This window comes from Leuresthes tenuis, unplaced genomic scaffold (genome assembly GCF_036924035.1).
Source record: "Leuresthes tenuis unplaced genomic scaffold, fLeuTen1.0.hap1 SCAF_17, whole genome shotgun sequence".
Lineage (NCBI taxonomy): Eukaryota > Metazoa > Chordata > Actinopteri > Atheriniformes > Atherinopsidae > Leuresthes > Leuresthes tenuis.
The window spans coordinates 14,074,857-14,090,606 of NW_027325371.1; the positions used below are offsets into that span (position 1 = coordinate 14,074,857).

At 39.1% G+C, this 15,750-nt stretch overlaps 2 protein-coding genes across 2 annotated transcripts in view; both read right to left on the reverse strand.

The window, feature by feature from the left end:
* Nucleotides 1-15,750, reverse strand: part of rps2 (ribosomal protein S2) — a 196,996-nt gene that overhangs the window by 147,779 nt on the left and 33,467 nt on the right. The gene's annotated exons all lie outside the window — the stretch shown is intronic.
* Nucleotides 1-15,750, reverse strand: part of LOC140273474 (extracellular serine/threonine protein kinase FAM20C-like) — a 39,979-nt gene that overhangs the window by 22,719 nt on the left and 1,510 nt on the right. Inside the window, exons 2-3 of the mRNA XM_072369057.1 lie at nucleotides 15,383-15,567; nucleotides 12,273-12,351 (exon numbers count right to left, since the gene is read on the reverse strand). Coding sequence (XP_072225158.1) covers nucleotides 12,273-12,351; nucleotides 15,383-15,567 — 264 coding nt within the window. The remainder of the gene's footprint in view (nucleotides 1-12,272; nucleotides 12,352-15,382; nucleotides 15,568-15,750) is intronic.

Sequence of the window (15,750 nt, forward strand, 5' to 3'; positions counted from 1 at the left end):
AACGTTGTTTTAAAACAATTCAATACACACTCATAGGATTGTAGCTTATTTGGAGAGTTTCAGTCTGGATTTAGAGCACATCACTGTACCAGAACTGGGTTAGTTAAAGTTACAAACAGCTTGCTTGCATGACTGGCTTGTCTGAATATGATCACATTATAGCTGAGCTTGTTTTGCTTTATTGGCTTCCAGTTCAGGTTGGAGCATATTTGAAAGAGCTGCAGATAGCTTATAGAATATTAAATGACTGTGATTTAACTAGCCTTGTGAGGCCATTTGTACCCATCCAGTCACTGCGCTCTCAGGGGATTGGTCTTCTGGAGGTCCCAAGGCTCAGCAAAAACAATGGGTGAGTGAGTATTATTTTATGAATATTTTCATACTGTGCATCAACCTTGTGGAATACCCAGTTAACAGTAATAATCAGAATCAGTTGGTAACAATTATTTGTAACTGATTATCTTAAATCTTTGTCTGTGTTTACTGGAAAGTACTTTGATGGAAAGCATTCTACAAACACATTTTAACTGTTATTGTTATTACAGACAAGCCTATTTATGCATCTGACAATGGTCTTGTTTCCGTGTGGGTCCTGTTAGATTCCAGTGCTACATTTGACACCATTGAGCACAATATCTTACTACAAAGATTTGAACGTATCATTGGCATTAAGGGTACTGCTTTGGACTAGTATTATATCCATTTGATAGGTTCCAGTTTATGCTCATAAACAGCATGTCCTCCACACAAACCTGAGTTAGTTATGGTATTCATTACATGGTAGAACTGAGGTTATTGTTTTTGGCCTTAGAATGAATGACAGATCTTCACTATCTAACAATTTTGCTACTTTGGATGCATTTCATTGGCTTCCAATACAACTGTGTGGAGTCTTTGAGTCATTTTTGACTTTATACAGATCTAATCAGTGTAATATGACAGAAATATGGTGTATTGTGTCCCAAGTTGAAGCTGAAAAACTTGTCCATGAATTTTTCACATCCAGATGAAACTAATATAATGTCATTTGTGCTAAATGTCCAAATAATTCTCCTAAAAGTAGTAAAAGCACTTTGGGTTGCACCTGCTTTTGAGAAAGTGCTACATAAATGAAGATGAGTTTGTTCATATTATACATTTTGGTCCCCTTTAGGATAAAATAATAATTTAAGCAGAACCACAGTCCATGATTCATAATTTACAGATTAAAAAAACTGACATGCAAATGGCTAAATGTCAAATTTCATATACAGTCTATGGTACAAATAATCTTTTAGCACGCTAACATGTTAAAGTATGTCTAGGAGCATAGTGTGCGAATGTGAGAATGTCGGGGTGCAGGGATTAGCATGCTGTCAATGGATCAATGGAAGTGCAGTCTCAACTCCAGTTTACTAATACTGTTACTCCTGAAAAGGTGTACAATATTGTATGCCAGTTGATTATTTGTAATTTGTTCATTCAAACTGTAATTTACATAATTCTCTCAAATGCAAGTGTAATTGACATCAATAATCTGGGAAATGATACCTTACTCTGCCTGTTTCTTACATCTAAAAACACAAATGTGTACTTTTTCACAAGTCCAAGTTTCATTCCTTTTCTCAACAATCTTCCCACCAGCAGTAACACTGAGTGAGAGTCTCCCTGCACCTACAGCACAGAGAGTCCTCTGTTTGTATCACTGCTACATAAAGCTACAAAAAGGAGGGTAGGAAGGTAGAATGGGAGGGGCAACCTAGACAAACTACTGGATCAGGTTCCTGCTTCCCCATCCTAGTAATATCAGACATCACCACGGCAGCCCCTCCTACATCCTGACCTGACAATGGGTGAAGCCAGCGAGAATGCTCCTCCTCTCCTCTGGTTTAATTGGTAGACAAAGGCTGCATTCTCCTACCCTTTCCTGACCCCCTGACAGGGAAGTCACGCACAGCCTAATTGCCACCTTGCATGGGACAAGCTTAGACAAGCACAGGCCTGGCCCACAATGGATGTATTAACTATTATGTAGCTATCACAAAAGGCCCAAGTTACAGACATACAATGCTTTCTCTCTGTTGAAGAACTGTTGTTTCATTCATTCAGCTTGGAGAGACATGCAGGTAGACTGTGATAGATCTACCTGGGAAAGGTTGTTATCTAATGATAGCGTGCCTCGTAAGGGGTAGTGCAGTGTGTGTGGTCCCTTTGTTAAAAAACTACAGTGACAAAGTAAGAATGAAATAAGAGTCATTTTCATACAGCTGTAATAACATTGAAAAAAAAATCTCCTTTTTGTCTATGTTCAAACAATTATAACAATTACAGCCTTTTTGAAAGGCTTAAAAGCAATATTTTATACCATATAGGGAGTAGTTGTCTCTTTTAGATAAACCGATAAAATGTATGATCTTCATCACAGAAGTGGAGTCCCCAAAGTATTCAATGGCATTTGAAAACTCCCTAAAATCAATACAACACTCATCAATGCTCATTTAAGATAATCAACCTGGGAAATTTATGCATATCCAGAAGCTATACCTGCTTAGAATACAGTGATACTCTTCACAACAAGTCAATACTTGGCCGGCAAGCCTTGCTTCATAAAAAGAAATGCTCATTTGGGATGTCTGAAGCATTCCAGCATTCCAGACAAATATGGCAGCAGCATTCCTTGTGGGAAGCCTAGGAATTCCCCCATCTAGTATTTTAGACTATAATAATATGATACAGTAGGATGGGTGAACAACAAACCATGTCAGAATCCAGAGCAAGCGTGCACAAATGCAAAAATATGATACACTTGGATGTGGTGCAGCACAGTGGACAGTGGGTGGGGGGTGGTAGCATCAGGACATGGACTGTGTCAATCCACAGGCATGAACACTCACAAACAGGCACAAGAACTACACACATATAGGTACGTGATTCTAATATCCAACATGTTGCCATGATAAGATATGCAACATGCATGAAATGATAGTACCTGTATGTATGCTGATGGACATGAATTTCCTCTATTTTTCATTTTGGACAAGTTTCAGAAAAAAACACATCTCAGAGAGAGGGATATTTTGTGCCTGCAACACACTTTTGCATTTTGTACCTGATAAACAAGAAAAATGCCATTTGTTCATTGTGGTAGATGTGATCATATGGTCTGTTTCACAGCAAACGATGATGTTTTTCTAACTAATTAACATTAACTTTACATGCTTGTAGTTGGACTGTAAGAGGAAGCTGGAGCACATGGAGAGAAGTCTCATGTAGGAGGCAAACATGTAAACTTCTCACAGAAACGTACAAAACTCCTTTTGTGACAGGACAAATTCTGCGACGCTGTAAATCTCTATGCTTTTAATTTCTCGTCCAGATACAGATTAACTCATGTCTGAGGACACAGATCAACAGATCCCATTTTGACAGCTTGTGTCAAAATATTAAAATAGAACTCAGAGAATATCAGAGAATGACATGTATCTGAGGACAACAGAAAAAAAATCTTCATTGTTTCTGAATCTGAATCTCAAGTTAGAGATGCATTTAATGTTAAAATAAGAATAGATTTGAATTGTAAATGTAAAGAAACTTACATCTATTGAGGTGTTGTTAAGGTTGTATACACAGCCACACTATTTATATATTTATATATATATATATGATATATACAATATATATTACAATGTAGTATACACAGCCACACTATTTATATATTTATATATATATATATGATATATACAATATATATTACAATGTATATTATAGATATATATATTGTAAAATCACTGAAATAAAGGACACATTAGTGGGTGATAATGCCTTTATGAAAATTGCACATGTATGAAATTAGTTGTTTGCAATCTGACTCTTGATGAGGGTAATGATAACACTGTAGTCACGAAGTAAAAAGCTGAAATCTGGGAATATGGCCGAAATGCTGCAACGCGAGTATTCAGACAATCAGACATCAGTCCCGTCACTCATAATATCATTTCCTGCAACTCTGCGGGCATGTAATCACATTACAGCAAGGCAACTCACAGCTCTGTCATATTACTCTGAGAGTGCATAAACACTTGTTAAACGGAGGGCAAAAATGGAGAGGATCTAAAAATACAGAGCAGAAAGGCTCTAAACGGAGGCGAGTGACAAGCCGAGGATTAGTACCGCCTCAGCGAATCAAACAAACAAGTCAGAAAAGAAGCATGGTCGGGAGGTGGAGACAGAGAGGAGGACGGACAGCAAGACGGAGGAAGGAAGGGATGGTGATGAGAAACACCACTACCTCAGGAGCTGACCTAGTAAAACCTTCATGAGAGAAGTCTTTATGTGAAGTGTGTATGTGTGAAACAGGAGGCTGTGAGGGGAGTCTAAAATAAGACAGCCCTCGGCGTGTCGGTGTCTATGTGAGTACGGCTGTCAAAAACAAAAGTTATTTGAGATTTAAGTTGACGTTCAGATACCTTCAGTGCCAGATGCTACGCTGCCGACCTCCTGAATCAAGAATAGACACCCAACAGAGCACAGAGAGGAGGAGGAAGATGACAAGAACATCTATTGAAAACGGCAGAAAATTAAGTGATAATTATGACAGATGTGACTGATAAAAAATGACTGATTGCAGAACACCCAAAAGTGTCAGAGCACCCAAACACACACTTTAATGATGAGACATAATTAGATAACAAGCAGAACAAAGATGAATGATTGACACTTCAATTAAAATAGCCCATGCTGAAATTCTGCCACAGACTTTATGAAGGCATCACAGAGCTTATGTAAATTCTCAAATCGTGTATGTGTGTGTGTGTCGATGGATTCGCAGATATAACAAACCGCTGAATTGCAGCTAGTTTCATGACTGTCAACACAGCACTAATTAACTGGCTCATCTCACAACCCACATGAGGTCACAGCGCCCACACACTGATTGCACTGAGCAAACACACACACACACAGCTATAAACACCGAGTTTGAACACACGACTTTGTAAAGCAACCTCACAGTGTGTTGCTGCAAGACTGAGAATTTCATTAAAAGACTTTGTTGACATGGATACCCGAAATAGAAAAATATACAGCAAAGAGCGAGCGAGGCAAAAGAAAATATTTGAAACTGACATCGTGGAAGAAAGCCGCGGTGAGAATACTAACTTTACAATAGTGTCTGCCCAAGGCTGGACTGCACAAAAGTCTTTGATAGAGGAAATAAAAGGGAGGAGGGAGGAGAGGGGATGAAAGAGGAGTGTGGGGAGGGGATGGGGGGGAGGGAGGCTGTGTAAGATGAGCAATCCTCATCCACATTAGCACAGCTTAAAACCCAAATTAATCTTAAAGACCTTCAGAGGGAGTCAGCAGTGCTCAAAGCCTAGAGAAGAGCTGCTGGGGATGGCTCTCTGTGGCACCCTGGCTACAAGTACAAAGCTGCATGAGAAGCAGATGTTGGGGATGCCTAAAAACAGAGCACTGATTTTGTGTGTCTGAGAGAGGGACAATTAAACATAGAAAATGAAAAACACAGCAGATATTGTTTGATAGAAGAAGCTATATTTGTTTTGTATGTTTCTCTGCACTTTATTCTCTCAGCACAGAGCCATAGTTACGTCATAAAATAACAAGTTACACATAGGATTACTGTTGTAGTGTACCTCTTTAATTAGAATACCAATGACTTGAAGGTAGGACAGCTTTGACGCAAAGTTTCCTACGAGTATGAATATGCAGAAATTTGACAGTTGTAAGTTTTGACAGTTGTAAGTTTGATAAAATGTGGTTAAAGCATTATAGCTCCACTATCCTACATTACATGTAATGATATAAATAGTAGATGCCCTGCACAACTTTGTCATATAATTTCTCACTACATACTGTGCTACCGTTCCATAAAGATTCAACTTGTACTTATCATGTCTGATAACAAATATTTAGTAAATTGGGAAGTGACATGTATTTCCATAGTCACCACTTTCATTATCTTGTGTAATTCAAGTTTAAATCCTCTGCTCCTAAAACTGTAAGCAGACACTACAAGGTTGGATAGAATTCTTTTCATCTGTTTTAGAACAGCGTAACGCCCCAATTCTATTCCTGAAAATATTCTTTTGCAATAGCACCTTTCTTGAACAGCATTAAGAAAAAAAAGTGTCTAATCCCAACACAGAAGTCAGTATGCTCAAGCTGACAGTTGGCTTCTTTCAGAAATGTTTTTACAACACTGTTAGGCACCATCAAACTGTTTCTCAGCCTGCTACTATTGCAGAAACACATTGCAAACAAATTTTGTCATGTAGCTTACGTTGCAATTGGGATTGCTGAGATTGCCTCTCCACTGTCTCTTGCTAACAGTCAAAAAGTTTAAGCTGAGTCCATCAAAGTATGTATACACAGAACAGAGAGAGAGAAGCTGATGATTACTGAATGTCCATTAGCTACGAGTTCTAAGTGTCTGGCAATGTTACCATAGTGAGGTTAAGTGCAACGTTCTATCTGACTCAGACGAGACATTTTCACTAAAATGTTGTCTTAAACTGCTGCTATTTAAAGTACAACAGTAGCTCCCAGTGACTTGACTCTGAAACCATGACCCCTGCAAGGCTTCTCTGTACACATTAGTGTTATGTTTATTTTTCTTGAGAAAATATTTAAAGATAAAGGTAAGTTGAAATACAGTACATGTGTTTTCCTGTGAAAATCCTGCACACACTTTGTATTACAGCCTATGGGTCAGCTCGGCACTTTCCTGCCATTTGGAGGACTCTAGCACAAATGATGAAAAACATTTTGGATGAAAAAAATGGTGCCTGCAGTGTGAGCGCAGATTAAAGAAATCTTTTTTATTTTGAATTTTTCAGCTTCTCCCACTCGGAATTAAAGAATTTAAGAATCAGGTAGAATTAGTAGAATTTAAGTTAAGCTGTAGCTCTGAATACTTTACTATTGCATTCATTACTATTGGGGATTTTTTTTACAACAAATCATTAGCTATTTCAGAAATGGTAAAAGGCATGTCAGAGAAAATGTCATGTGAGTGAGCTGGCCATTTTGGAGTTTGAACTGCGCAAATATGGTGCATTACAAAATTCTTATTGTTTTTCTTACATTTACATTTAGTGGGACTGTACTTGCAGAGCAATTCCATCGAGAAAGAAAACTGTTTGAGACTCTCTACTCTAGATACAAATTAACACTGAAGTATTAATGTGCATTTGTTTGCAGTTTTTTGATTCCCTTAAGTGATGGGACACAAAGAATAGACAAGATGGATTCATTTGAAAGGGCAAGCTGGACACACACATACACAAACCCTTCACTTGAAATGTATAGCCTCCTCTATCTGTCCCTACTCATGAACAAACCCCACCTGCTTCATGGATGATTGTCATTGATTTGAACAGACAAATTGCTTGGCATCCTGAGCTGCTGCTCTGTCCCCTGGCAGTCAAGATAGCACAGTAGGGGCCTACTCAAAAGCTGAAGACTCTTTCCCTGCCAAGCAGCTTTCACATAGAAAGGCTGATTAAGCCACAAAAATCATGCAGTAAAAGTTTACATAACCTGTCAGCAGGGGAAAAGATGGATGTGACAATTCAGCAGAAGCTTTTTCATAAAATGTAAGATCCAGGTCACAAACATTAAAAACACTGTGGACTAGACAGTGAGGATGTTAATGGGAAAAAAATTGACACTTCATTTGTAAGCTGTAGGCGTTTTGACTTGTCACAGAGAAAATCATCAGGGAAATGTTAAATGGTGAGTAGCTGAGAGTGAGTGAGCTGGTTTTCTTTCGTGTTTGTAGGCTGAGTGTGGGCTTGCAGTCATCACCTCCTGTGTAATATACCCACAGCTCTGAGTGAGTTGTTACAGCTGCAGCTTGGCTCACTGTTCGCGTATTTTCCAGTACCAGCCGTGGGGGATGGAGGGTGCACGAACTCCATAACCCCCACAAAAACATTCTCTTTGCAGCTTGTGTGTACATATACAGTATGTGTGTGCTGCAGCTGTGCGAACAGCTGTCTATAGTAACACATCTCATCTGTGTATGTGACTGCATCCAAAGAGGAGTTTAGACAGCACTTCTTGAAAGTGTGTCTAATAAATGACAGCCAGCAGCATTGGAAAGGTTCATGTGGGAAATCTTTAGGGAAACCCCGTTAAATGAGTGACTACCAAAGAAAAAAAGTAAGATGTTAACATTTTTGCCTTTAGGCTTTAAACAAAGACAATGTATCGTATTCAGGAGGGGGTTTTGTGGGGATGTGGAGTGAAGGTCTTGCTTGCTTTTAATCAAATGCCTCTACTTGTTAATATGTGTTTATGCCTTCCTGTAAATGTACACACATTATTCAACAAGAACAGCATGATAATGTCAGGGTATTTATCCTTTCTTTTATTTGGATTTTATTGGGTTTCCATTAGATATCATCTCCTGTATGAAAGCCATTAAAATAAATTTATGGACTAGAGTTTATTGTTATTTGGTCCACAGATGCTTGTTATCTGAGTTGCTTTACTAGACTTTCATGTGATCAGAGAAGATTACACTTTAGATTTTCACACAGAGAGAACATTTGCAGGAGGAGGATGAACTCTGCGGGATCTAAATTATCATAAAAACTATAAGGCATTCCAAGCTTTTACAACAATACATGAAAATCAGTAATAATGAGATATTTCACGATCAGGTCAATGTCGGCAGAGGTTATCACCTGATAATACAACTTCAGCCATGAAAGAATGTTCCATAAATATCCATGCAGAAATGTCACTCGTAACCCAACTGCTAGAGACATATAGGCTCTTATGGTGGTGGGCTGCGATGGACTTGTGCTATCAAACTGCCTGTAGATGGTAAAGGAGGCAAAACTGCCTCTTGGGTGTTGCAGCTATGAGGCTTCCCAGCAAACATTGCTGACTTTCGTAGCTCGAAGAGCTCAAGCATGTCAAACCGATCAAATTCCTGAACATAAGGACATATTTAATTCCCTGCAGTGCAACAGGTTGGACATGTGTGCCCTATATAGCGCCGCAGTATGTCACATGTGTTATATGTGTTTACGCATATAAGAACTTTTTATTTGCATACCCTACGGTTTCACCTTCTCTGTCAAACCCTCAGACCCTCATCTGAGAAATCCATTTCGCATGATATGAACATCAGGGGATGTGCGCACACCACAACCAGGAACTTGGCAGTGAAAAATGGGTACGAGAGATGTGAGCCAGATAGACATGAAGATCAGGCATGAGGGGGGTCTCCTCCCGGCCTGTAACCTGGTTCCAGCTGGAAGACCCAGTTCCTTGACAAGTTGGCAGTTCTCTCCATCTCTCTTGACTATATCAACTTCTCATCTGTCTTCCAAAGTCAGTGCATGCTCTGTTTACATGGCACTTTCTCTGACATCCTGGACAGCCTTTGATCATTTTTACCATAAAGTCTTCTTACTCTCGAGTCTTGAGTTCAAGTTTAGCCTTTCTTACATTCACTTTAAATGGCTGAGAGAACTGTTTTTTAAAGATTCCCTCATGCTTCATATACATTTGTTCAGTCAGGGTGTATAGGATATCTTAAGTTCTGCAGCAGCACCTCTTGTATGATTTACAATAACCACCACTGAGAATAATTGGATATGTTTCAAAACTCTTAGAGAATAATAGATCACAAAATTCAGGGGAGAATATATTTGTTAGGGAAAACAAGCCATTATGACTTAAGATCTCAGGTAAACTGACATTTGGAAACTAAATTAGCATCCTCTACTGCACTGTGGGCTCAGGCTTTAAAACACAAAGATATTTAGACAGATAAAACAAAGAATATTGAATATTGTACCAGACCTACACAAAGAAAAACGTCTTGTGGAGGAGTCTTGCATGTCTGGCAAGCTGTCAGCTTTTGCAGTCTCCTAACCCATGACAGTATGGAGATTTGCATCAGCCTCAAAAGAGGCCCAAAATATCAAAGCTTCTCTGAAGCATCTCTTGATGCAGCAGAGTAGGGAGGGTGAAGGAAATCACTGCATCACAGGAAAGTTCTAAACTACTGTACCCAGAATGCACCACAATTCCTAAAATAAAAGTGGGACTGATGAATATTACAGAAACAACAAAAGCTCATGATGTGGTTCAACAAAAGCAGAACAAAGGTTATTTTTCTACATTATATCTGACAGAAAAAATCTTTATTTTTGTAATTCCACTTCGAGGAGTTTTGTTTAGTATCTGTAAACACTGCAGACACACGATTGTGACGTTTAAAGCAAGAAGCTTGAATCAAATTTGACAGGCTACACAAAGAGCTGTAGGAATCTGTGGCTTGTGAATCAGAAACTGACATGTAATTACTGTCAAATCTCTTTCCAATAGCATTTGAGAATGACTGCTTTACTCATCTCTAAAGCAAGAAATCAGAACTTCTCTTTTGCATTTATAAATGTTGTTAGAAAGCATTATTTATACAATTGTTGCTATAATTATCTAATTTTGATAGAATTTCTTGCATAAACAATTTAACCATTCAATCGTAATCAATTGACTGATTTGTCACAATGCTAACCTGAGACTTTAATAATTCAATGAGTAGAGAATGCACTGAAAACATACTATTCTTTGACAATAAAACAACAAATATCCACTAAATGAAGTTTAAAAGGTAGTTTTACTAGTGTTACTAGTGTTTGTTTAGAATTCCTATGAGTTGCAATTATGTTTTCATATATTTTCATGGAGTATTTTCCAAAAAAGGCATCCACTCAACTGTATTCTGTCTGACCAACCTAAATGCAGGCAGATATAAATGGACAATGTTCCACAGCCAGTGATGCATGACTATCTCCTGATACAGTTTACAGTATGCTCTGCTGTGAGCACCAGCCTGACCAAGCCTCACAATGCTCCCATCTGTGACACATCCTATCGCCACAGTTACACTTAAGTACAACTCATACACGCACACATATTGTCTGATTGCCCATGTTGTGCACAGTCTACCCATGAATCACTGAGGCAAACATACACTACAAACCTAGGATAGCCACAAGTCTTGTCAGATATGACTATGTTGATTTAGTCTGCTGGGTGTTGATGTTGACATGAAAGGTTTGCAAGAGGTGCAAGAATTGTCATAGTCTGAACTGTATTCTCTGAGGGAAACTTTGTACACAATGTCTTGTGCTCTAAAATTAATTAACTGACCTTGAAATGAGGGAAATGTGCAACTGCGAACTGCAACCACTACTGTTTGATGTAAACACGAAGGGAAAAAGGCACTGTATCGAAATGAAGAAAGGCTGAAAGAGGAAAATGCACACACAACTCTAGCTGAATAAAGTTTAAAGTTAAATACTTTGCAGCCTCCCCATAAATTAATCCCTGACAGCATTTCTCAGCATTTCGGCATTCATTCTCACAATAATACAGAGCCCACATTTTTAAACTCCTTATCCTTTGTTTTTCCTTACAGTAATGTAACTTTGTCTGGTACAAAAATGGGCTTTTGATGCTAGACTTAAAGAACCATCACAAACTATGTCAGGCGAGGCTGTCAGGTTACGACATTTTGAGGCTTCAAAAGCTTCACTCACTAATCCTGCAAGCACTGAAATACAAAAACACACACCTGCCTTGGACTGTTTTTATTGTTTCACCTCTTTTACTCCTTCACTTTCCCTCTCCCTTCGACAATCTAATACTCTCAACAGGACCTCTCATGCAGAAAACCTTTCTGCATTTCATGGCAATCAAACCAGACTCGTGAACAATTACTTGTGATTGCAGCCCAGTTGACCTGGACATTGTTTATCCATTTTGACATGGGAATTCATCAGGAAAAACTCAGACAGCTGAGAGGAAAGCGATTTCTTTTTCAAGTGCAATGTGCTTTTGCCGGCACGTATGCCTCCCTAAAGACATCTTCATGATGGCTCAATGCTCATCTTAATTAACACATAAGCCTGTTGATGTTAATTAAAAAGCAGACGGACGATTCTCCACCAGAGAAAGACCACGTAGAGGGAAGATATATTAACACGGCGCAAGATGCAGAAGCATTACTTGGCAACTTGCATGAGATTGTGTGCAGTCCTCCTCAGACTGTACCCTTAAATTGTATCGAAAAAGATATTTGGTGGTAGATAATCTAAAAGATATATTCAAAGCAAATAAACTACAGCTGGGTGTTTTACTAAAGGTATTCCAACAAGAGTCATAATATCTAAAACAACCGGACAGTGTAGCCAACTGTATCAAAATGTTGTCTACCTGTGAATCATGCAGCACATTCCCATATTACTTACTTCATTGGCTTGAACAGCGCTTGTCCATAGTTCTGGAAAGTCATGATCAGCTTCAGCTGGGTGCCTCCTGATTTCATGGCTGGGAGAAAAACAAGTGAGATGTTAGATTGTACTCTAAACAGTTCAAAGCATAAACACACACACAGGCATGGAAACAGTCATGCATATGCACAACTGTTTTGTTATTTGCCAATGTGGAATATGCAATTTTGCATTGAGTCATTACAGGGTTTGCACATCTGCTGACCGATTTACCAAACACTGCACAATCAAAGTAAAATCGTGGCAGTTATAGGAATTGTGTGAGACTGAGCTCAAAAGCAGCAAAAAGTGGCATGCAAAGCATTTGCTTGCAACTGTGGCTAGTTCTGAGTTAAATGAATGGCTGACCACAAAATGAAAGATATGTCTAAATTATATGAAGAGACTCTGACTTCTTGTAGGACGTATGCATCTTTTGAACAACTGAAGTGGCTGTGAGGGAAGCAGTAACCACGTATTTCTCTGTAACTCTTCATTGATTGCACACATTGTCAGTGACGTCTCGTCTGCGGGGAGTGGAGCCAGAGCCTATGTCTCTGACTATCAGTCATGTCCATGGTGTTTCCCGGAGGGTGATGGAGACCGACTGTGAGCTTCCTGCCCTTCTGTGACTCAAACAAAGGGACCGCCAGGCCTGTCTAAATGCCTTGTGTTTCTTTCACAATAGACAGGCTTTTAGGGGATTTGCCCGTTTATTACAGCATATTAACTTAAGCATATTACACAACACAGTGCTTTTGCCTAACCCCAATATCAGCATAAGCCCCCTGTGGAGGACCAATTTTACTGACTGGATTGCTGCCTGAGATGCTGGTTGCACACAACCTCCTACACTGAGTTGTATTTATTGACCCTCTTGCTGTTTTGTTTGAAGAGCTCTCACGGTTTGTTTCTGACATTTTTTCCCCACTTTTTTGTTTGTATATGTCGCCCTTGTATTCACAATCTCTCTCTCTGTTATGCTGTCTGTCTTGATTCATCTTACTCAGTGCTGGCAAGCCTCCCGTTTTACTGTGACTCATTTTCAAAAGCTTCTGGATTTTTTTGTCATACACTGTTGCATGCAACAGCACCACCTACATAACCTCAAGTGTAGTGCCTTTTCTTTCTGACAGAGGGAAAAAAATGGGTGAAATCAAAGCCAAAGAACACACACGAACATTAGGCCTACACATTTATCAAGATTTACAAAGGCCAGGTCAAGTGGATGGTGTTGCACTGTAATCCTTAAAAGTAATCTTTACACTTGATGCTTCTATACAGGAAGCCTTAAACCTTCAACAGATTGGAAATCACTGAACTATGTTTAAAGCTATGATCTTGGATACATAAGCCAAGCTTTCCAGAGAACTGACCTCAGTGCACTGCTCAATGCTTGCATTGGAACATTTTAGTTTTTATTTGAAAACTATAAAAGGTAATCCTCGCTGAAAAGCCCTGGTAAAGCTTGTTTGATTGTTTCTCTGGATTGTGGCTGGGCTGACATGTAATCACACATGACTTCAACAACAAAGTTTAACAGGGCATTTTTTAGACTCCCTGATCTGTTTGCGTGAGAGTCTATATGCTGGTGTTGAGCCAACTATCTGTCTCGCCCTGTTTCTTCAAGGTACCACAAATAAATCGACGCACTTGTTTTTTTTTCTTACACCTTCCCGTTTGCTAGTCTTTGAGAGAGCTCCAGGCATCGCCCACCAGTTTCAGATTCCCCTCTCGTGCTATGATCATAAATCCATCCCTCTTTCACGTGTGCCTCCATGCGCTCCTGCGGGTATGATTTATGAGTTAAGCTGAAGCATGAACAAATGGCCACAGCATGCCCCAGCAGAGACACAGACACATAGAACGAGGAAATGTTTCGGAGAAAGTGCTGAAGAAGGAAACTTTCTAATGTCGTCACTGTTTTCTCCTTTTAGTGAGACAGATAAGTGGTGAGTGCGTATGCTAATTAAAGGGCACTGTAATACATGCTTCCAAGGATGCAGACACTGTACTGTTTTTCTTTGCCACAGACAGACACTGCAGGCACAGGTAGTTACAGTAATTATCACATTTAGAGAAAGAACACCATAGTAAAATGATTAGCAACCAAACAAACAGTTTCACATAGCATTGTGGACATAATTGTCAGCCGCAAATTCTCAAAAGAAATGTGGCCACGGTGATAACAATGTAACAAACACAGAGCAGTCTTATAATAGACATGTCTTTTATAAAAACAGACAATGCAGTCAGCACTGACTGTTATTTCATTGATTTCTAAATAAAAAGAAAAGACTGATTGTCAGAGTGAAAGTCTAAGACTTTTTTTTTTTGGTCCAAGAGTGCCAAACATGATACAAACCTTGCTATGAATACGGAACTACAAAGGTTGTGTACTGCCAACCACAAGCTTTCAGTGTGTTGATATGTGAACATTTGTACACCTAAAATGGGAAAAAAGAATATGTGCTTACTGCTTTAACCTCCACGCAGAAGTAGAGTTATTTCTGCTACGACCATTGTCTTTAATTACATTATCAGTAAGATCACACTTATAAATTTGTTCATTGCATCTTTAGCTCAATAAGTAAGAAGGCCAATCAGTATGGTTGTGAGTTTAATCCATTAGAGTTTTCTTGCAAAACCCAGTGGAATTTGATCTTAATGCGAACATTTAATCAACAACTTAATACTATAATTGGATGAACTGAAAAGAAAAATATTTAAATAAAAAGGTGTAAACATTCCATAATAACCTGTTAAAGTTCCCATAGGCAAAAACTGATCTCTAGTCTTTATTCAGTTTAGATTTCAAAATGAGCCCTGAAGTGAAAAACCTTCCAAAGTGGCATTATATTACAGGATATCATACATTTCTAAGCAGGACTTTTTACTGCAATGAAAAACAAACTAGATAGAGGCTTGGATGTTGCTGTTGGAGCTGGACAACAAGAAGGGGCAATTTCTTATATATAAGTAGAAAACGTGTCATCTGTAACAGGCCTGTTGCCTCAGTCTAATTGGTCAGTAAATCTCACCATCTCCTAAACTGCCACCCTTAACATGTCTCTGCCTGATTGACTCACCCACGCTGGTGATCTTCTGTGTGACCAAGTCCTTCAGCAGAGCGTCCAGCACAGGACTGTGTCTGGGGTACAGCTCGTAGCGGTTGATGCCAATGTGGAAGCGCAGCCAGTTGGGGTAAGACTCTGCCGTCCCCTCTGCAGTTGGAGAAAATTCATCCTCATCCTCGTTCCCTTCTTCATTGTGCCTGGAAAAAACAAGCGTGAGAAAGAGAGGGCAAGGTTTAAAGAGTAGAAAGAGGCTGTACATGTAGACAGTAGGGATACTACAAGTACAATGAATATGTAGGCCAATAAGTCAAGTGTGTTTCAGACAACAGACCATATCAATGAGATAGATAGAACAGTTAATCATACAAAAAACACCTGGC